The following is a 24,082-nucleotide window of genomic DNA, read 5'->3' as shown; positions in this document are numbered from 1 at the left end:
TGCAACCTTTTTCTCTCAGCTCGGTTGGAATTGGCCTTTCACAATCCTCATCGAGTTATGTGAGTGAGCGGCCGCTCGCCTCAATATCGAATGGCCAGCCCTACAATATGCCACTGACCAAGAGAGGGACTTGTATGACGGGAAACTCCAGGGACCTCCTCCAGACCCAAGATAACAACTTCTCCCTGTCCTCCCTGCATGTCCTAAGCATATGAGGCATTGTTGGGTAAACCTGCTCGACCTCAAACACGGTCTTGTGGGCCTCGAAGTCAAGGATATGTCAGCCCTTGGTATGGGTGACCTTGCCATCATCGAGCCCTCTATCGCCAGACACCTTAATCCCTCTCAAGGTGGCCTACTTCGGTCGATCTGAAAGATGCTTTTTTCCACATCAACATTTATACTATGCACAGGAAAGTTCTTTATTTCACCTACAGTATCAGGGCATATGTTACGAATTCACAGTCCTTCCTTTCGGCCTTTCGCTGAGTCTGATGGTGTTCTGTCTATGAGCGGAGGCGGGCTTAGCACCGGTGAGAATAATGGGTGTAAAGATTGGTTAATCAAAGACAATTCCAAAGAGAAAGTGGTGCGAGACACTTGCCGTATGCTCACACACATCACATCGCTCAGGTTCAGAGTGAATGTGAACAAGAGTGTTATATTCCTGAGACTGGAGCAGAATTCAATCTCCATGTATGCATGCCTCTCACAAGAACACATTCTTTGCACAATTAAAGGAGAGGACGAAAGTGCAATATCGCACATGTCTCAGATTGAAGGGTCTTATGGCATAAGCTATTCAGGTTTTGCCTTTGTGCCTTCTGCAAATGAGGGCATTCATGAAGTGGGATTTATCCCTCCACTTCAGCCCTTTACACAATCTCTGTTGCTCTGTTACAGTGACGAGTTTGTGCACAGCAGCCTTGCACCACTGGAGGAGCACAGATTTTATGCACATGGGACCCCTTTTGGGGCTATTATGTTGCAAAAAGTGGTAACGATAGATGAGTCTTTAACAGGGTGGGGAGCCACTCAGGAGAGCAGGACAGTGAACGGTTCATGGCCGAGTGAACTTTTGTAGCTCTGAATCATTTTCTGCGCCACTTGCAGGGGCATCATGTGCTTGTTCACTGCGACAATACCACAGCAGTGGCACACTCAAGTGTGCTCACCCAAGCTTCATGCTCTAGCTCACAGGCTTTTAGTGTGGACCAGGCGGAACTTCCTTTCATTACGCGCGACCCATATTCCAGGCATTTTGAACAGGGGTGTGGACCTTCTGTCGAGGGGGAAGACTGGAGAAGGAGGAGACTGGCACTTCCACACTCAGATAGTGGGCATATTGTGGGAGAGATTCGGACAGGCGACCGTAGATCTTTTCGCTTCTCGCGAAAACTCCCATTGTCCTACTCTGTTCTGCTCACTAAAAGATGAGGATGCTCCCCTCGGGTGTGGATGCACTAGCCCAAAATTGCTGCTCTACGCATTTCCTCCAATGTGCCTGTTAATACCCACACTGGCTGGGCTGAGAGATCAGGGCCTGTCCCTCATTTTGATAGCACCCAGGTGGCCCAAAGCACCATGGCTGGCAGAGATAATTCCTCTTTTGCATGCCCAGCCGTGGCCCCTTCTTCTACGCACAGCCCTGTAGTCTCAACTAAATGGGGGATATATATCACCCCACCCGGACAAGGGTTGCACTCTGGGCTCTTTGGGCAAACTTAAGCTTGATGGGGCTCCCCCCACATGTGGTTGCCAGTATACGGAATGCTAGGGCCTCATCCACTGTCCCTATATGACTTATATAGGATGGTGAGATGGACTTGATTCCACATCATATCTGTTTTCAGCTCTGATATTTTGTGTTTTTTACAAGACCTTATCCCATGGAAAAGGGCAGGTCTTTTTCCACTATTAAGGTCTACCTGGCAGCTATTTCTGCTTGTCATGTTGGGTTTGATTGTCTCAACAGCAGGGCAGCACCCCCTCATTTGTATATTTATGAAGGGCGCCTTTCATTCTCTCCCAGTTACTAGGAGAACTGTGTGGGACCTCTCAATGGTGCTGGAGGCTTTATCTCAACAGAATTTTAAGCCCCTGGGAAGCATTTCTCTAAAATTGCTGTCAAGACAGCTTTGGTCCTGGCCTTGGCATCAGCTAAAAGTGTCAGTGACATGCACTCTCTGTTCATTCCTCATGCACTAAATTCTCTCTTAATGGAGATAAGGTTTTCCTTAGGAAATGCTTCCCAGCATTCTCATGTGAGGTGATGGAACTTTCTGCTTTCACCTCCCCCTTTTTCCACTGCGGAGGATCAGAGGCTGACTGCTCTATGTCCTGTCCATGTCAGAGTATGTGAGTGGAGCGGAGTGGCAGTGGAACGACAGGATTTTGCCAGGAGCGAGAAGCGGGTTTTTAAAAATCAGAGCATTATTGTATTCTCTCGCTCCAAGAGCACTCCACTAATGCTCTATGGGCAAAACACCTGTTAACGGACCTTAATGCAATAATTCACCACGTGTTAAGCAGTGTTAAACACTAGTATTTCTAAAATGAACTCTGCATTTTTTATAAAAAAAAAAGTGTAGAACATTCTGAAAATGGAAGTGCAATAATAGAAAATAATAGGCAATAATTAGGCAATAATACATAGGCCTAATAATGTTTTTATTAATTTGATTTAATTTAATGTTTTGTTTTGGTCATTTGTCTTTTTTTTCATTTGGTAATTTATATTTTTTATTTAACGTTTGTTTGGTTGTTTTTGTTTTTCCATCTAGGAATTGATTTACTTATTGATATATTTCAAAAGTGAGCTACAAATGTATTTAATTTAGTCTTGGGCTAATGTTAGTGTTCTAATAAAGCACATTGTAGCTTTTCTTCTAGTATTGTGTACTTATTTTTCATTTAATGCATGGAAGGTTGTGAAATTAAAAAGCATTCTGATATAACTTTCAGTGGAGAGGTAGTTAGTAAATAATTTTGCCATGGAGCGAACACGGAGCGGGGTTTCTCTAATCCAGGAGCGCGGAGCGAGCAAGGAGAGGGAATTGGACAACACGGAGTGGAGCTGGAGCGGAGTGATTAAAAATTCTTTGTGCGTGGAGGGGAAATTGTTGCCTCTACACTCCACTCACATACTCTGGTCCATGCACTGTGGGCGTATATGAATAGGACCAAGAATGATCAGCTCTTCATCTCAGGTAAGGGGTGGGTCCTTACCTGGCATAGGTCATGCGCTTTTGTCTGTCTAGCCAGACTTGGTGCAACTGGATGCTTCTGCAGAGGTGAGGTATGGATGCCCTTCCCATAGGTGGATCTCTCCACTTGATGCTTCAGAGAACCGGGTTACGCTAGTAACCTATTGTTCTTACCCTTAAAATTTGTTTTATTTGTATTATCTAAAATTTTCAGATTGATTCAGTAATGTTAATATATTTTTAAATGTACTGAATTTATTATGTTAAATTTATCATTTAAACTTAAATCAAATAAGTTAATTTAATTAGCACATGAAGCATATTTGTGTATGTGTTTTAAAATGTATATATGTGATTCAAAGGTTTTAGTGCTTGTTTTGCATGTTTCTAATTTAGTAACCTAAAGTTTACTTTTTATTACAAATTATTTTATCAGCTTAACAGTTTGAGTGAAAAAGTTGTGGAAAATCTAAAGATCCATGTTATCCCAGCATAATATGTGAATGCTCCATAGAGCATCTTGTGTGCTGCAATAAGCAAGAAAACCTGACTTTTTGTACAAGAGGAGTTAACACGGTTAATATCACACATTTGCTAGTTTGATTATTGACATGTAAATTGTGTGGAATCTTAAATATTTCGTATTTGTTTTAAGTCACAATTTTTTTTTTTACTTTAATAACGTCCAGGTTTAATGTAGATGTTTTTATCAGACTCTTGAACCCCAACAGTATGTGTGTTTGTTTCTTTTTGCAAAATAATGTGGTTACTTTTGACAGTCACCATCATTGCAGTTTAAGTAGTGTGTATGCTGGGTTGTAATCTCAAACAGTGTATCTTCTTTGTTACCTCATGTGTTGTTCTGAAAGTATAAAGCAACAAATACAACAAGAAAATGTACTGTATGCTGTCATCCGCTCAATCACACAGCACAACCAATGCAGAGTGGTGCATGCTCCTTTTTCGCTGATGCTCGCGTGCCAGTGATTACTCCTCTGCATTTCAGTGGCACCTGTGCCATAGGTTGCCTAGTTACATGTGCATTCACAAATTTTATGTCCATGTTATCACTTAAGTAGCATTCTTATAGGTTTTTGAAAAGTGCACATGTGCTCAAGTGTGTCGAGGGAACCTCAAAGTCTGATATAAAAGGAAACTCCAGTGTTGCAATGAATCTGTCACACGACACACTGCATGCCACTTTCGTGTATTATACACTTTTTGTTTTTCATATACAGGGTTTCTAGCATATGTTTAAATGAGCTAGTATGAATAGATATCCATTTGATCTCCGCAGAAGTTATTACTCCACCCCCTGCTTATCGTCATTGGTAGCTGCTATATATTGTTGAACCAACATAGTTCGAACGATGGATGTGCAACATAGCACCAACGGTTTTGGAAAACAGAGTTTTGTCATTGTACGGGAAGCGCACCCCTGGACCGCTTGTGCCTTGCACATGAATGATACTTCAAATTATGTGGCTTGTTGATAAGGTAGGTGTGTTATTATTTATCTAAGCTATCAGACATGTAATTTATGATAAAACGAGTTAAAAAATCCCTTAGACTTACATTGTAGAAGGAACTAAAGCCATAACTAGGAACTAATCCCTAGAATGTGGCTGCCAGTGAGGGTAAGCATGCAATCAGCCTGAATATCATTACTATATAACAACATGCAAAAAAAAACATCCAGAACACTGTGGCAGGGCAGAGGGCGGGGCCGTGTCGTGATTCTGCACACCCAGCCCCTAATTAGGCTAATTAGTCCTCGAGAGGGATAAAGGCCGACCGAAGATGGCAGTGCTACAGAGAGAGAGATTTATGGACAGCTGTCTGACACCTGTGTGTGTCTTTTTGTTTAAGTTTGTAATTAAAATATTATTAATATTGTCAAGCCGGTTCTCGCTTCCTCCTTTCCATTAATCCCTATATACTGGTGCCAAAAGGAGGAGGCATGTGCCGTAGTAGAGTCCTCGCCACTACCATCCACCCCAACAGAGCAGCCGCGGCCATTCACTGGGGACGGAGGAGCCCGGCCACCTGAGTGCAGAGGTACGGCCGCTGACCACGAAGGGAGGAGGGGATCCTAACCGACCACCTTGAGTTGTCAGGGCCGCTGCCAGGGGTGGAGGAGACCCGTTCCATCCACCGGAACGCGGCGGGGTGCCTCCGATCCTCCGGTGAGGCACAGGTGTCGACCATTAGAGGGTGGAGGAGTAGTCGAGGACCAAGCTACAGCATATCGGAGAACCGGCGAGAAAGTGTTTTTTTTTCTCTCTCTCCTCTCTCTCTCCCACTGCTGCTCCGTGATAGCCTTTCCCTCTCTTTTTTGTAATGTTTTTTTTTTATTTGGCATGATCGCCGTTACGGCATGTAGGTGCCATGCTTTTTTTTGTTCCCCTCTAGTTGTCCCCTCCCTCGATGGGGATGACCTGCCGGTAGATGGGGCGGAAGGCATGGCCCTCCCCAGGGAAGGGGGTTGTACATCATGCCGGGGGCTCCCCGGCCTGAGAAAACGAGGGAGAAATGTGGCAGGGCGGAGGGTGATGCCAGGTCGTGATTCAGCACACCCGGCCCCTAATCAGGCTAAAGGCCGACCAAAGACGGCAGTGCGACAGAGAGAGAGAGATTTCCGGACAGCTGTCCAACACCTGTGTGTGTGTGTGTGTGTGTGTGTGTGTGTGTGTGTGTGTGTGTGTGTGTGTGTGTGTGTGTGTGTGTGTGTGTGTGTGTGTGTGCGTCTTTTTGGTTACGTTTATAATTAAAATATTATTTACATTGTCAAGCCAGTTCTCGCCTCCTCCTTTCTATTAATTCCTTTACAAACACTTTCTCAGACACCTCAACATCTAGCATTGTGGTGGTGAGTGTTGCACAGGCAAGCCCAACTCTTCGGAAATGCAAAAAAACTAAACGTAGTTTTAACATCAGGTTCTTTATACGTGTATAGTAAACATTACTAAGGTTGACTTCTTGAATTATGCTATTTAGAATCTGTTTTTTAATAGAAAATTTGAATTAGTACTTGAAATTAGTACATTTACCAAGAAGTATTTTGGAACATTAAACCGCTTTAAAATCACTTCTCTAACCTTTCTGCTTCCTGGGGAACATGATAAAGTGCCATCCAGTAATATAATAATGAATCCTTTCTTTTTATATGTGACGCTTATATTATGAATTATTATCTAAAATTATGGTATTCTCTCATTTGATGATGCTGTTGGAATAGGCACAATGGCCTATTGATCAAATGTTATTGATCAATGGGAGTGTCGCTTTGAGTCTGTAAGTCAGAATGCATTTATTTTTTAGTTTCATAAGGCTGTATTTCGATTTATTTTTCATGCCATGAAATATTTCTTTGTCCTTGAGCTGTTTGCTTTAGAGTACAGTATTCTCTCTCCACCATTTCGATGCACATTCAGCCACAGGAAGAGATTAATTAATGCCCAGCTGACATTTCTGTCTGTTTGTTTGTGTTTTTTTAACACTGTAATCTTAACCTGTCCAATGGGAATGCCCATTAGGGCTCTACTGGAGCTGCGGATTTGCTCTTCTGTGCTTTAGGCTAAAATGTTGTGCATTAAATATTTCTAGTCTCTGAAACAATTTTCTTTCAGATGCACTGATGTATTCAAGACAACTCAGAATTTGAATTTTTAGTTTTCATCAGTGGAATCTTTTTGTCCCACCAGACAACACAGATTGAAGATGATGCTCTATCTCTCCATTTCTTCTTTGTTAAATTTGCATGACATTAAGAAACTTTCATTTGAGTTTCAGCAAGGTCTCTGACTATGTATTTTAAGTCCTAAGTATTGCTTGCTCAGACTTAATACGGTTCTGTCCCTGTTCAGAATGAAAACAATGTTACTCTTCCCTGTCTCACTTAAATGTCAAATGATTGACAGACTGTGACCAATTCTTACTTGATTGCAATTTAAAATGAACTGCTTTTCCCCTAGTTTCCTGTGTGATTTTGTAGAAATTTTTAGTTGGTTTCTTTGTCCAAGCTATTCTTTACATTGCTATTTTGGTTTAATTATTAGCGAGGATACTCGCCAATCCGATGGTAGTCATAAGGTGCTATGACATTTCTCTGTCTCAAGGCATGGCTGTGTTCTAAGCATGCAGCGATCCATCTGTAACATGGGTTATTAAAATGGGAAAGGAGAGATGGCGGGAACCGGCTGAAAAGTCAGAGTAATATTTAATGTAAAAATTAAAACAAAGACAGAAACTGCACACAAAGCAGCTATGTGTGACTCTCTCTCTCTCTCTCTCTCTCTCTCTCTCTCTCTCTCTCTCTCTCTCTCTCTCTCTCCTGCAGTATCCAGCTGCCTTTATCCCTCTCCCGGATGATTAGACCCATTGGGTGCTGGGCGTGCATAGTCGCCCGGCCCCGCCCTCCCCCTCGTCACACCATCATTCTAGGATACCAGGGTGTAGATTCCGGGGGGATGGGGGAGTTAACAAATAATCAAATCAAGCAACTACAACCCCATTTATACTTGGATCAATGGAAACATGGGTAAATGCTTCGCAGAAACCCCACAAATGTTCAAGCCAAATCTGCACCCTTGAGGGCAACCATTATAATTTTCATTACTATTACCATTGCACATACTTAGGGTTAGGAATTTGAACAAAATTAACAAAATACTGTACATTTAAGTTTTATTCCTGAATTTAAAAAGCCGCTATAGGGAGAAATCATAAGTGTGTTGACATAGAAACAACCTAGATCAGCATAGCAACTGCATAGCAATGCATTAACACCCTACCATTGTGTTGACAAAAACTACTCAAAATGTCTAAAAAAAAAAAAAAAAAAAAGAAATCCTAGTTAAAATAGATTTTCCTCACCAGATCTGAATGCTACAACATAAAGTCATTATTAATTTGCCTATTATTCTGGACCAAATGTACAACAGTTATACAATATTTAATACATGACATAGACATGTTACACTCTGTTGAACTGCAAGTACACCCTACTAGTAAAATTGTGATTATCATGCCTTTGAAACTGTATTTTGCTCTCTATGGTGTCTTTTGAAGTTCAATTGTAATGAGCTGGGGGAAAACAGCTCTGTATAGAGTGTGAGCAATCGAAGGAGTTTGCTTCTGGCAAAATTATACTCTATGTATGTTTAATAAGCTGTCAGTATGCTCCTCTGAATGTACACTAGTATACAGTCTGATTCTAATACTCTTTAAAGACAAAGCTACTGAGCTGTATTCCTGCACTGCTAAATGCATAAATATTGATTGATAGGTGGAGACTTCTGCAGTGCTAATATTTTTGGATATTGAATAGAAACTGGAATGCCTAAAAGTCAGATGAAGTCTAAACTTTATATTCAACATATATCCATTTTGTATCCATTTATCATGAATGTTGATTAGCTTCCTCTCTCAGCCCAGAAAAGAGGCTCTTCGGGAATTTTAATGGTCCTTAGGTTGTATAGAAAAGCATGCGGCCCAAACTTTCCATCTATTGTCTGTTTTGCCTAGAGAATATAATATGATTCTACATATTATTTGTATTTATCTGCTCTTCACCCTGACTTGTCAGGTTGAAAAGAGTGATAACAGTGAACGGTACAATTTAATTTATTCCCAACGTCAGAATGACACTAAATTATTCTAAAATGTGCAAAATTGGATATATAAGATGCTGTTTCTGTCTTTATAAAATATATGCAATGCAGTGAGTTGTTTAGACATTCTATTAAACCTTATGTTAACTGGATTAAGTACAGTAAATTAGCTTAGCGTAGACTCAGCAATGCTGTATCTATTCAATACATCAACTTTGAAGCCGGTAATCACAGGACGCCTGCGTAAAGAGATGTAATTCGATTGAATTAAGACCCCAGATAATCTTCACACTGATGTTGCTGTATTTTCTTGACAGATGTTTCGTTCGAGCTCAGGGTTTGATTATCCACACACACGAGCGAGAGGCTGTCGCGCATTTGATACCAGCGCTCCTCAGTCAAGCTGGCCCTCTCATTTTCCCCACACAATCTCCATTAATCTCCTTTCACCTTCAAACCACCCTCTATTTTTATGCTTCATGTCCCAACACGAAAGTCTCCATTACATGGTGTTGTTCAATCAACAGATTTGCTTTACCACTCCTATTCTTCATTACTTGAGGCCAATGCCCAATATTTCACATATTTGCATTAAATTGCAGGGTTATGTTCCTTGAAATGAGCATTATGTCTAAAGCCATAATTCGTGATTAAGTGATAAGTGTTTTTTGTCGGTCTGACAGGTGTGCCATTCCCCATGATCCATGTCTTACCCCGAGGTAGTAAGGTTCACTCATGGAGGGAGTTCTAGTAGCACTATTTGTGAGCCTTTTATGCATATTTTGACATTTAGAGCAGTTGAAAAACAGTTTAATAACTAAAGAAGAAGAAAATTGTCACCTTTTTGGAAACTTTTTAGTCTTGCTGTATGGGGGAGACCGGCAGGGGTGTAAAGTAATAAGTATTATTACTTATAATATACTTATTATATTCATGTGTTTGCGAACTTATAAGTATTGTTTTTTGCGATTTGTACTTTACTTGAGTGCAATTTAAATGGAATACTTGTTCTTGTTTACGTTTCCAAAGAAAATGAAGTACTTTTTACTTACATTTTTATTTAAACTTGAAAAGTACCCTTTTGTCTTACTGGACTGATGCCGCCTTTTTACTGCATCCGACAAATGACAGATGACAGACCAGAGGTCAGTCATTTTCAAATGGATTATCACACAGTCCGCTGTGTGATGTTCCGACCATCATATAAAACCAGCAATGATAATGATGCAAATAATAATAAATAAATAATAATGATAATAAAAATAATGTCATCTGAGCAAATATTAATTATGAATTTTATTGATTTCATCCATCTACTCAACAGCAAGGTTTGGCAGCAAACCTCAGAAAACAATTCACAAAATCAACAACATTACTAACGTTCTTCAAAGCTTATTTAGAATTTTTTTTAATCTTTATGTCTCAAGGGGCTGGGTGCTCTGACATCGCAATTTGTGAGTGCCTCCCATGCAATGAACACTGCTTGACTGTGGCAATGCTGTTGCCAAATAAAATTATGTGGTTTGTTACACTTCTCAGGGCAGATCCGAAGTGAAATATCCACTGTGGCACTAAAATCAAGTGAAATGTTCTCCCAAACAGATGGAGTTTTAAAGGTAAATGATTTATCGAGAATTAAATCAACAAAACAGACCTCCCTAACCTAAACCTTAAACCTAAAAGTAACTGATAGTGTCATAAAAAGCAAATGTGAGTGTGACGAGGAGTAGGGCAGGGCCGGGCTGTGACTACACACACCTTGTCCCCAATCGGGCTAATCAGCCGATGAGAGGGATAAATGCAGCCGGATGCGGCAGTTCGGGAAAAAGAGAGCCACACACATGTGTGCATTTATGTTTGCTTCTTTTTGTTTAATTAAATATTATCTCATTACCGGCCGCCCGAATGTGGAGGGTCATTCCATCCACCAGGGGTCAGAGGACTCGTTGCTGTCCATCTGGGGAGGAGAGGCTGTCATCCCCCAGAGGGTGGAGGAATGGTCGAGGACCAGGCTACGGTGTGTCTTTTTTTCTCTCTCTCCTTTATCTCTCTCACTGTCACTCTGCCTCACCCTTTCCCTCTTCTTTTTTATTCTTTTCCCTCCCTGTGTCCCCCTCCCCAACTCCAGAGACGGTGACAAGCCTGCCGGCAGGCACAGCCAGAAGCCCGGCCTGAGGAAAAGGAGGGAGGAGTGTGAAGAGGAGGAGGGCAGGGTAATCCCAATCGGGCTAATCAGCAGAGGAGAGGGATAAATGCAGCCAGATGAAGCAACCACTTCATTTTGTGGTACTTCTATGACACTTTCAGCTCACATCTCATCATGCGTGCTCTTCAAGACTCGCACACCAGATTTTGTAGTGCATATACAACACTCTATCAGTTTAACTATACCGAGCATTTTGATCACACTTTAACAAGCTTGTACATGTAGTTGGTTATGTTATGCAAACATTCAAATGATCCATTAGCATAAGAAAAATAAGAAAAGAAAGAAAGAAAAAAAATTAAGAAAAGAAAAATCTGGGGGGCAATGCCTCCCTCGCTCCCCTTAGAACCGGCCATGAGTCTGTGTCTGTTTCTGGAATTGCATTCTCCTTACCTACAGGTGGCTACATTGATCAATTGAACTCGGAAGGAAAAAAGGACAAAGAACTCATCTATGCAAGTTTTGAGATATGCTCTGATTTGTAGATTCAACAACCTCGGTGGATAATGGCATTGAATGAGTCCACATGAACTCAAGAACACACACTGAGAAACAGCTAATGTTTGAAAGCGCCACAGTGGTGGCACAGTGTTCACACTTATCAGGGAAATCCACCTACGAATGGCAAGCTGGGATAGGAGAAATGTTTTAACATTGAAAAATTACACACAAAAATGTTACATTTTAAGAATACTGACTATGCAGATGATTACGAAAATGTTAAACCTTAATAGAAAGGGTTAAAAGGAATGACAAACCATAAATTAAGCATATAAATAAAAAACATATTATTCAGTGGTGTAGGTTTGATTTTTTTTTTTTTTTTAAATCTATAAATCAAAATATAGCCTTAACACTGTGCCAACAACCCGTGTTTGGGTGCCACGATCGCACAACATAACTTTAGTCATGAATTAACAACATTTAGGCAATAGTTTGTGACAGAATGTGTTTTGTTTGTTTTTCACTCAAGAACTTTAATTTGCAAGTAGTTGGGTTATCTTAATGTTTGTTCCACCAGGGATATTCAACAAAGAATTTTGCCAACTAACCCTGGTCTCTCCTACTTCATAATTATTTTTGTTTTATTTGTGATTACACTCAATTGTTGTTATTGCTAATTGCAATACCATATAATTTTACATGGAAACTGTATGTGGAATTACCGAATGAACAATATTGTTAAGATAACATATTATATAACAACTTTTATATAACTTTAATAAGATCCATGTGTGGACTTTTTTGTATTTTTTTATTTTATAAGCGGAAAATGGAAAGGGCTCGTTATTAATTCTATGGCAGTCAGTGGTGTTTGAATTGGACGACAGTGCCCCCGCAGCCACCCCTCCCATCTGAGAACTATACAAGTTCTCCGCGCGCTTGCCGCGCTTCAATCTGCTATGTTCGGCGCGAAGCGCGCGTCAGCTCTTCTCTGACAGCAGATACACTGATCTCAAAGATTTGTATTCACCACAGTCTGCGACCCTTTTACAACTCAGAACTGAACGCAGATGTTTGAGTTTGGATCTTTGGAAGTTAATACCACAACGACTCATCCTTCATAGATTTCCATTTGGTAAATCGTGATGACCACAATTAATGATATATCGGATGAAGACGCGGATTCCTGAGGAGATCTTTCGCTCTTTGTTTTGTCATCCTCGACACATGTGGCTCTATATAATATGTTTCATGTGTTTGCGAACAACAGTGAGGTAGTTTGACTTTCAAGCTTTCTTGTGGACCTTTATATGCACGGGATCTATACGGTGGATGCGGCGGTCGGAAAGACACGGGAGCGATGAAAATATGAAGTCTCTCAGTTCTCGAAAGTGGAATTCCGCCTGGAGCATTTGGATTATTTACCCAGAGATGATTCTTGTTCCAATTCTTTGGTTTCTATCCCAAACTCGGGCGGCCCCATCTATTACAGCCGAGCAGATGGATATGGGGGTGGTAGGTGCTCTTTCAAGCCTGTAATCAGACTTATAATTATCGTTTAAACGACAATAAAACATTTTTTTTAATTTTTTTTAAAAGACGTGAAAGAAAAAATAGTGGCCTCTGGGTATTGATAATTATATCCTACATAGTAAACATGTCTTATAATGTGGAAATTCAGTTACTCTTCCAATCCCACACGTTTGAATAGACGTCTGGCTTAACAGAAAAATTCAACTTTACCCCTGAACCAATTCTGTGAATATCAGTTAAACCAAATCGAAAGTCTTAATTATCGAGTTGCTAATTTATTTCAATTATGAAGTAACTTACATAAACATCGTATCTCATTCACACATTTGCGCTCAGCTCAGTTGTCGACAAATAGACCTTGCAGACGGATCATTTTCCAGACGAGTAGGCTGTATTTCTGCAAAACGTATTTTGCATGTTCCGTTTACGCAATATAAATAGGAGAATGTGGGAACTTCAGGCTCCTAGATACAAGGCTGCAGAGCGCGTTAGGCTATTTTTGTGTTTGTCTGTATATTTAGTCATACTCAAACACATCTCCAATGCTTCGTTTCCTCAGAAATTTATTTTCATGCTGCTTACGCTCTTGGACAAAATCGGTTTTATGACATTTTCACGCGCACTTAATTTTGGAGAGAACGTGCACTGTATGGCAGCACATCTGTCCTTTTGGGGAGCAAGTGTAGTGGGAGTAAAGAAAGAGAATGTGACTACATGAAATTGTTGCTTTATTTAAATAGATTTGTGTGATCAGCTAACCTGTCCATAGTTCTGAAACTATACTGAAATAGCATGTCCTCCCCTTGCACTAGTACTTCCTCAACAGAAATGGTTAAATTAGGGCAGCACTGAGGTAAGGGTCAAAAAAGAAAAACCACAGCACTGTGTACGTATTTAATGCTAAATAATGCTTTGACATGCATAAAATCACTTAACTTCAGTTTTAAGGATTTTGGTTAAAGTTTTGGTTAAATGTTTGGTTTAAATGTAAAACTTGGTTTCCAGTTGTTAAACATCCCTTGAACTTTTCTTTAAACTCTATTCTTCTATGAAACTCAGATTAGCGTGTGCATCTTTCTTGGATTTACGTAAGCTAAAGAAGAAAAATCTGTTTACACAAGAACTCCAGCACTTTCTTGTTGAGTCATTCTATTGTATTTTATTTTTCTTTTCTCTTCAAAGAAATGAATTGTTTGATCAATATCCTTTTATCATTAAATTCCAATCGTTTCTAAGAGGTATTCATAAAGTATGGGTATTGATCACTTGTAGTCAGATTTCTCAGGTAATTCATCTCTTGCCTAACCTTGCAAAGCCACACACAAAAACTTCCAATACGTTTTTGTTTTAGACCTGCAAGTGAATCAGAATGAGATGAAGGGCGCCATAAGAACCACCTTTGGTAATGACCCTTACAAATCTAATCTGACACTACTGAGCAGTTGACCTACACATATAATGAGGCTGTTGATGTCTGCCAGTGTGTGACACTGCATGTCATCAAACCTCTGATTGTTAAAAGTTGTTCAGACACTCTGAAAAGGATCTCCACTGTGTAAATTTGATGGGTTACAGCCCTTGGTGAGAGCGGATGACATGGCACTACCAGCAAGACACTTATTCCACAATACATATCCGCACTCACCCCACCCTTTCTTACAGTATCCATATGATAAAACCCCAACCAGAAGCACTTCACTGTTATTAGCTAAGCGGCCTTGACCACTCATGCTTGAATGAAAGCTAGGGGGTCCAAATTTTGGGATGCTCTGTGGACTGATGCCACAGCGTCATCTTTCAAGCACAGCTGATGCTTTTAGAAAGTAAAAGCCATGGGAGACTGGACAGATGGCGAGGTATCTTTGGGCTGGGGTGGACTGGTGTTAAATAAGGGGAACGTGATGGAGCAGATGGGTGAGTGGCATGCTGGCTGGGTTTAAGGCTGTTGCTCTGACTGCACAGAATGGGCCATGTCAAGGCAGTAGTAGGGAGTATAATTTATGTTTGTTGTTGTGCCCAACTAGCAGGTACAGTATGTCACAATAGAAAGATTTGTTGTCTATTTGTTGTCTTTTTATGATTTACCCAGTCATTCTCATCACATTTAGTTCACAACTCGCTAAAACATAATTTCTTTTGCCATGGCATTGTAGATTCAGTAGTGACAGAAAACATTATCATTATCAGAGTGTTTTAGAACAGTTTTCCATCCGCATTGTGGAAAGAATACCTAAGGCCTGCAAGCCCCTGCAACGTGGTGGACCTCTCATTGCATACAACATAGAAAACTCGTAATAATTTGCACAAGATGTATAAATTGAAAAGGTACAACTATTATTCCCATAGAGACCAACCAATTAACAAACCGAATTTCAAATTGATACAATACAGGCAAAACATTTTAGCTATCCTCCTGTCCAACACTAGATTTTAAAGGAAACATCAATAAACAAATTTGGTTCTAAACTTATTTACTATACAAATGACTGATGACTGTATGTCAGTAACCTGTAGTGCACTTCTCTCATCTCATTCCAAACCCAATTTTTTTCTTTCTTCCATGGTACACAACAGTCAATTTCCTCTTAAAACAATGGTTAAGTTTAGGGTTTAGGTAGACTTTATGGTTAGGTTTAAGTTTAGGGTTTAAGTTAGTGTTTAAACTTTGGGGAAAAAAATAATAATGCTTGTTAAAAACTCTGATATTTCTCATTATTTCTTGGTACATAACTTTAATTTCATTGGGTGACAGACATTATGGTTAGGTTTGTATCAGGGGTTACATTTAGAAAAATTAAATAGTGATAACATTGATAGTTGGTTCATTTATATTTCTCTATGGGAATAAATGTTGAACATATTGTACAAGCCTACTTAAACTATTTCTTATGATTTTACCATTGCTTTTACCATTGCTTTACCATTGCTTATTACAACTCTTCATGAGACCAGATTGGTTGCTTCCCTCCCCTTAAATTGAAACATATCTTTACATTAAGAATTTAATTATTGTGCAAAAAAATTGCTTTTTACATAATTGTATAACCTTTTTGTGTTAAATTTTACACATTAAATTTTAGTTATGCCTGTCCTTTTTTATGCCAAGGTAATAATGCAGCATTTGATGCTTTCTTCCTTGAAATCATGTGAGTCAAAGTGCTGTAATGTCTTTAACAAGAGCACCAGCTGGACCTGTCAACAGATGCATGCAGGAGCACATGGGCTGTTTCCCCCCAAACAATATTTCCTGCATTTTTCACTCTGCCTGCCATGCTCATTACCGTACATACCACACATTATACCAGAGTGACACTTCCTCGCCAGTGCCAAAGAGATTCAGCCTCCTGTACTGTTATGAGCCTGTCCATCATCCACAGTCAATATGACCATTGTGCTCACTCACTGGCTCTCACTTCTAATTACTCAGAAAGACTTAAGCATGAGTGGGGCAGGCCAGAAATTGACATCCGAATGGGGGTGGCCAAAAGCCAGCACGGGTACCTTAGCAGAGTAATCAAGAGAAAGAAAGGAAGATAAATGGATGAGTAAAAGAGCACTGCAAACAAAAAGAGGGCCGCACAATTTAGAGAACTGGCAAACATGAAATCAATAGCATTTCTCTTTGGCCGGGATAGACCTGTCTGTCTGGATTAATGTACTGTAGATTGAATGGCAGCTGTAGCAAATCACTTTTTTTTGTTTTAAATATTCCATTAATTGTGCATGATGGATTGCGCTCCCTTTGGCATTTTCTCACTGATAAGAGGAGAACATAACCATTTGGCAGGATGTGGTAAGTGTTCTGGTGCTGGATTGGCATATACTTGGGTGTATGTCCTACTTTCTGTTGCTGTTCTGGATTTGTTTTTACCTCTATTCCATTGCAGTCATCTTGGGGGTGCAGATTTGGGACGAGGAAATTATTTCAGTAACAGGGTCTTTGGAGAGGTGTCAGTGGTGTGAATGAGAATAGATCTGGCATGGTGAGGATAAATGTTCTCTCTGATTTTTTGTTTCTATAAGGCAGACCTTTGGCCACCTGAGCAGAAACATCCAACATACCAGACGTGTGCAGAGTTCGCTCTGCCATTCTTAAATACATTAAAATTAGTTCATTTCATTAGTAGGGTTTTTATCACATTTTGATATGCTCACTGAGCAATTTATTAGGAATACCTGTACACCTACTTATTCATTAGGGCTGCAACGTTTATTTTGATAATCGATGAATCTATCGATTATTTGGCTATTATTGCATCGATTAATCATTGGCTCTTAATGATTATTCAGCTTGTGCCCCCACTTAAAAGATTGTATTAAACATGCTAATAAAGATGACAAAATCATCTTTTAAAAATACCTCTAAATGACATTCACTGTATTAACAATCATATTGTTATCAAGTGTTTTTGTCTTGTTTTCCATTTAAAATTGTATAAAAATCCTTAAAACAAGATACATTTACTTGAGAAACAACATATAAGATATTTAGACTTGCTTTAAGAGAATGTATCTTAAATATAAGTGTATTTTGTATACAAGTGTATTTTTTCCCTTCGTTATACTTCTATGAGTGCAGTAATGACAAAATATACTTATATTCAAGAGCTATTCCCTAAAAGCAAGTCTTAATGCTGTATATCCTGCTTCTCAGGTGAATGCATCTTTTTTTAAAGGATTTTTAGATTATTTTTTATTTTATAGTCAACATTCTCAGATAACAATTTTTTTCTTCTGCTGTATAGCTGCTAAAGAAAATGTACGTTGTTTTAAAGGAATTTTTGATATTATTTAGGAAAACAAGCCAAAACAAAAACAAATCAAAAACGTATTTTGTTGCAGTGTATAATGGGGTGAAGACTACCCTCTTTCACTTGTTTGTTCACTTCAATCCATCTTTAACTCACAAAAAAACAAAATCTCTCTTTTTAATAAAGCTGCATATTGCCAATTTTCTTCACGACAAGAAACGCACAGTGACACATATCATGATTCAATAAGTCACGAACCATCACGTTATAATCTAGCTGCATTAAGCGTGCACGCTCAAGGGACGAGCATCCACGTGACAGAGTGTGCCTCAGCCGGGTGAAGTTTCAATCTCTCCCCCTTAAATCAGGACATATAATTCCCTCATACTTTGTGATCTACATCACCTGATGCTGTTTGGAAAGTTTAGAGTGCATCTGGACTGTGACCTGTTTAATTGTTCCTCTTCTCAATCAGGGGAGAACTGCAGTGCTGCTCTCACGTGTCATCATTGGAGTTTACTGTGATCTCATGTTACGTTAAATGAGATAAAACAACAATTCGACAATTAAAAGTTTTATCGATAATTAATCAACTAATCGTTTCAGCCCTATTATTATATTATATGTGATAATCTAATCAGCCAATTGTGTGGCAGCAGTGCAATGCATAAAATCATGAAGATACGGGTCAGAAGCTTCAGTTAATGTTCACATCAACCATCAGAATGGGGAAAATGTGATTTAGACTATGGCATGATTGTTGGTGCCAGACAGGCTGGTTTGATCATTTCTGTAACTGCTGATCTCTTGGGATTTTCACACACAACAGCCTCTAGAGTTTTCTCAGAATGGTGCCAAAAACAAAAATCCTCTAGTAAGTGGCAGGTTTGTGGACGGAAATGTCTTGTTGATGAGAGAGGTCAACGGATAATGGCCAGACTGGTTTGAGCTGACAGAAAAGCTAAGGTAACTCAGATAACTACTCTGTACAAATGTAGTGAGCAGAATAGCATCTCAGACTGCACAACACATGGAAAATTGAGGCGTATGGGCTACAACAGTAGAAGACCACATCGGGCATTTTATTAGGAACTTTTTAGAGGTCACCCGTTCATGTTCTGTCATGATAACTCGAGAAAAACTCAAGATAATTTTATTTGTCCAGATAAGTTTTGTTGAGAAAACAAGGTAGAAAAAGTATAATGCATGACCTTAAAGATAAATCATTCCCCACTGCTGCCATCTTGGGAACACTCCCGGGCAGCTATTTTCAGTGGATACAAACGGCATAAAAGTATAGCTTCAAACTACTTGAATGGGGAAAGACTGAAATCTCCACAATGGTTGGTCAAGATTAAGCAGTAAAATCTGACATCAATGGTACATTGTCATAAATTGTGCTTCCTTAGACCAGGCGATACTTGCTCTACTTTGTGTTCTGATTTCTCCCATTCATTTTAATGCCAGGGGATCGTTTCAGGGTAAATGATCTAAGGTTTGGGGCAGGACTAATTTGTCTGACTAATGGCAGTTGGGAATATTCAGAAAACCTGTGATGTCATCAATTTTGCAATTCCATTTAGTTACACACTTCACCTTTAAGTACATGTAACATAATTGAAGAATGGTATGTAGATGACATAATTTACATGTAATAGTAGATGAAACATGCAGTATAGCTAGTTTGCACTTAAACACTCTACAACACTTGAGCACTTAATGTATCCTGTATCTATTTTGAAGAAACACGGTAGCATTTTATTTTACTTGTACGTTGGCAAAAGAAACACTTAAAATAGCTAGTCTATATGCACAGTAATGATATTTTTGGTATAGGCCCTTCTTGGTCAGAACACTGCTGACCAGAGTAGTGATTATACTGAAAGCCTCAATATATAAACCTCAAGAAAACAGTGCCCTGTAATAAGTAAAATGCATGAAGGAATAAAAAGAGTGGGACACCATGCCAGCAGCAAGCTTGCCAGTAGTAACAGATCAAACTATGTGGTAAAGGAAGCAAGAAGGTCGTCTCTTTGCACTAAAGCTGCATGCAATATTACATAATTTCCATTGGATCACACTGAATTCAGCACATGAGAACCAATGCTGTTCCAGTCAAAGTTCCTCCAAATAAAACCCCAAATCAACTCCATGTGCACCCTTTGGTCTTATTTTAGCTGATGGATACCCCTATACTCCACAGGCAGCCTGAGATCAAGGGCATCTTTACCATGGCTTGTTCAAATGACCAACAGACTCAACAGATTTCTGTGGTTTTGGAGTAGTGTTGGCATGTTTCTTTGCAGCTCAAAATAACTCATGAGGAAAAGAGAACATCTAGCAACAGACAACCATAAAGTACAACCAAAGAAACCAAAAAAAGCAACAATAGATCTTTTCTTAAATTGCTTGCAAAATTGTTAAAACACTTCATGAGAAAGCTGCTTTTCTTTCATTTTTTTAGGTCAACCACCATCCCTTTTGTTGATATATTGGTAACAGACCCATTTATTTTAAAAGGTGCCATGTAGATTTCGGTGACAACCCCCATTATGGCCTAGTAAGTTCATTTTCCAGGTCTTTCAGAGGCACGCAGCAGGTGCTCCTGTAGTTTGTCTCTCATTTGCATTTTTCAATTCCTAACGAGATGACAGAGCGAGGCAAAGAGAGATGGAAGAAAAGCCTTCTCAGATGCAAGGAGTGCCAGAGAAATCAGTTTGCAGAGTGAAGACTTTTGATGTGCAGAAAAAAATATATTCAAGACGCTTAAATGGCATGGCTTCTTTTCCGTCTGGTCCCTGTGAGAATGGGAGAGGGATGGAAAAGCATGTTTGAGCCAGTAGCAATGTTTTCTCTAAGGCATATTTTTTCAATATACTCATATTTCTAAGTAAAAACTACAGATTAGACAGGAGGTAATCTGTCCATTTGGCAATAAAACTGATTAAAAAATAATTTGCTGACTCCATTATGGATTGATGGCAGACTCTGCTTGGAAAACTACTCTGTTGTGTTTATCCTTTAAGCAATGTGTTTCACTCTAAGAAATTAAATCAATGTTGGTTTTAATAAACCCTCTTTCACTGAAATTATTAAAATACATTTTTCATGCTGAAAATGAGTTAGCTGCTTTTGCTTTGATTAAAAAAAGTGTCTTTTCAGATGTGCTTGAGAAATGCTTTTTAACCCTTGTGCGACCTTCGTGACAGTTTTGACTTTTACCTTTTGTTTCCTCGATCATTTTGGCTGTGTTAATGCAACACAAAACTTTGCCAAAGGTGTGTATTTTGGGGGGAATTTTGATATTTCAACCTCAGTTCCTATAATACATCTATAATACAATGTGTACACAAAATAGTTACACTCTGGACCTTCAGGACAAAAATGTCCCCATTGAAACCCATTAAAACTGCAGTATTTAATCCCAGTGCCATTAAACCATAATATCATGAATTCTATGATATTATGCTTTCATTCCAGAGTCCTGACTTCAAAATGTAGTATTATGTAAACAAACTGGCATTTAAAGAGTTAAAATCCTGAAAATGTATAAATATTTGGTAGTTATGATCAGGACTGATATTGGTTAAAAAAAATTAACTCAATAAAAGTGGAAAATTATATACATTTATAATATTATTATGGCAGTTTTTTGACACAGACATTTTTGTCCTCTAAGGACCTCTGAGTAACTTTTATCGACACACAAAGGTTAACTGAACAGCAACTAAAGTTAAAATACTTTTTGTCTCTTGACATGCATCTTAAACATCACAACCTGTCTTGCACCCAATCAATGGGAATGTGGCAGAAAAATTGGCAAGCTACATAATTTTTTTTTTAAATAATCTACTGCCATATTTCGAAGTAGTGATATGATGTTCCTTTAACAATGCAGATTGGCTTTGTATTGGTTTTCAGGAGAATGTTCTATTTAAACAGAGCCTGTCAAATCGATGGGGCAAATTCATCTCTGTTATTTAAACCTTACTTAACTAAATTAAATGTATTACACAGTATCGACTTTATGTCAGTACTGTCAATTTTATGTCAGTGACAAGTGGTGCAGGATAAAGCACAGGTCTTGAAATTAGATAGTTGCTGGTTTAATTCCTGCAACGAGTAAGCCATCAGTTTTGGGCTCTTAACCCCACGTTGCTCTTGTAGGACTGTCCCTGTAGTAAATGCACTGTTTAAGACATCTGCTAAATGAATGCTTAATTAATTGTTATATTAAACTTCATTACATGAGCACAACCATAATTAATTAGTTGAACATTTTTGTTGATTAAATGTGTAAAGTTAATTTTTATTAGTGGTCAACCGATATATTGTCGAGGCCGATAAATCGGCCGATATTGGGAATGTACATTTTGGCCGAATTGTTTCTTGAGGGCACTGAGAATCACCTGATTGCATGTGAAGTGACTGAGACATGTAAACGGCCAGTCACGGTTCATTTTATTGTTATGTGCCATCCTGCTACTACAATAATAGACCGGTGTGCAACACAGTCTCATTTAAACGGTCCGCATATCAGAGCTGTGGCATATGCGTTTGAGCTCATAATGTTAAAGTGCTCGACTGTTTCATTCTCCCTCTCTCTCCTCAACAGTTCCCAGTAACTTTCAACTGTCTTGTCTAATGATAAAAAGGCAAATATCAATAAATCTAATATCATATATTGTCTTCAAATATGCACATATATCGTTTCAACAGATAAACCAATCTCACACAACTTCTGCAAATCCAGCATCCTGTGGAATGCTTACAAATCTTCCTATGAAGCACATATTCTATCAGCCTCTCCTCAACAGTTCCCTGTAACTTTTCTTATGATAAAAGGCAAATATCAATAAAACTACTATTATACACTCACCTAAATGATTATTAGGAACACCTGTTCAATTTCTCATTAATGCAATTATCTAATCAACCAATCACATGGCAGTTGCTTCAATGTATTTAGGGGTGTGGTCCTGGTCAAGACAATCTCCTGAACTCCAAACTGAATGTCAGAATGGGAAAGAAAGGTGATTTAAGCAATTTTGAGCGTGGCATGGTTGTTGGTACCAGACGGGCCGGTCTGAGTATTTCACAATCTGCTCAGTTACTGGGATTTTCACGCACAACCATTTCTAGGGTTTACAAAGAATGGTGTGAAAAGGGAAAAACATCCAGTATCGCGGCAGTCCTGTGGGCTGAAAATGCCTTGTTGATGCTAGAGGTCAGAGGAGAATGGGCCGACTGATTCAAGCTGATAGAAGAGCAACTTTGCCTGAAATAACCACTCGTTACAACCGAGGTATGCACCAAAGCATTTGTGAAGCCACAACACGCACAACCTTGAGGCGGATGGGCTACAACAGCAGAAGACCCCACCGGGTACCACTCATCTCCACTACAAATAGGAAAAAGAGGCTACAATTTGCAAGAGCTCACCAAAATTGGACAGTTGAAGACTGGAAAAATGTTGCCTGGTCTGATGAGTCTCGATTTCTGTTGAGACATTCAGATGGTAGAGTCAGAATTTGGCGTAAACAGAATGAGAACATGGATCCATCATGCCTTGTTACCACTGTGCAGGCTGGTGGTGGTGGTGTAATGGTGTGGGGGATGTTTTCTTGGCACATCGTTTAAATGCCACGGCCTACCTGAGCATTGTTTCTGACCATGTCCATCCCTTTATGGCCACCATGCACCCATCCTCTGATGGCTACTTCCAGCAGGATAATGCACCATAAATGCTTATTTTATGCCTCCGATTTGGACCCCCTCCTTACTAAACACAACAGCTCTGGCACTGAAAGCATCCTGACAGATCTGGCTTCATAACAGGGGTGCAGTCATCTTAATTTTTATGGCACAACTCCAAGAGAAGTCTAAAGAACAGCATATGTACATATTTAAGACCTTTGTTGACCTCTCCAAATCATTTGACTTGTTGAAGTGAGAACTACTGTAGGTTGTTCTACTCAAACTTGCTTTTTTCGACGTTCTTTGCATATTGGCACATTTGCTATTTCTGAGATTGTACTACAGACAGTAATAGAGTTGCGGACTTCAAACTGGATGGAAACCTCTTCACCATCATGAGGTTTCAGGCCATTTTTTAGGTAAATATTTGCTACAAAAGCTGGAAACAGTGCTGAAAAGATAGAACCAGCATCACCTACAGTAGCAGCAGCTGTGCCTTGATGGTATTCTTCTGCTGTATAAAGAGACAAGACAGAAGAATACAACAAAAATTCAGGTGGCACACTACCATGCCTGACTACACTAACCCAAGCTGCACTTCCATCATACGTAATAACATTTGCATGTCTCAAA

General features: G+C 39.3%; 1 protein-coding gene across 1 annotated transcript in view; it reads left to right on the top strand.

Annotated features, from left to right (window-relative positions):
- The first annotated feature begins 12,446 nt into the window (after positions 1–12,446).
- Positions 12,447–24,082, top strand: part of mmp17a (matrix metallopeptidase 17a) — an 87,901-nt gene continuing 76,265 nt past the window's right edge. Inside the window, exon 1 of the mRNA XM_052103908.1 lies at positions 12,447–12,983. Within this exon, the coding sequence (XP_051959868.1) occupies positions 12,801–12,983 (183 nt within the window). The 5' untranslated portion in view covers positions 12,447–12,800. The remainder of the gene's footprint in view (positions 12,984–24,082) is intronic.

The sequence above is a fragment of the Xyrauchen texanus genome, chromosome 34 (genome assembly GCF_025860055.1).
Source record: "Xyrauchen texanus isolate HMW12.3.18 chromosome 34, RBS_HiC_50CHRs, whole genome shotgun sequence".
In the NCBI taxonomy this organism is placed as follows: domain Eukaryota; kingdom Metazoa; phylum Chordata; class Actinopteri; order Cypriniformes; family Catostomidae; genus Xyrauchen; species Xyrauchen texanus.
Note: the sequence above shows the minus strand (reverse complement) of the source record. Positions and strands in the feature narration are given on the sequence as shown.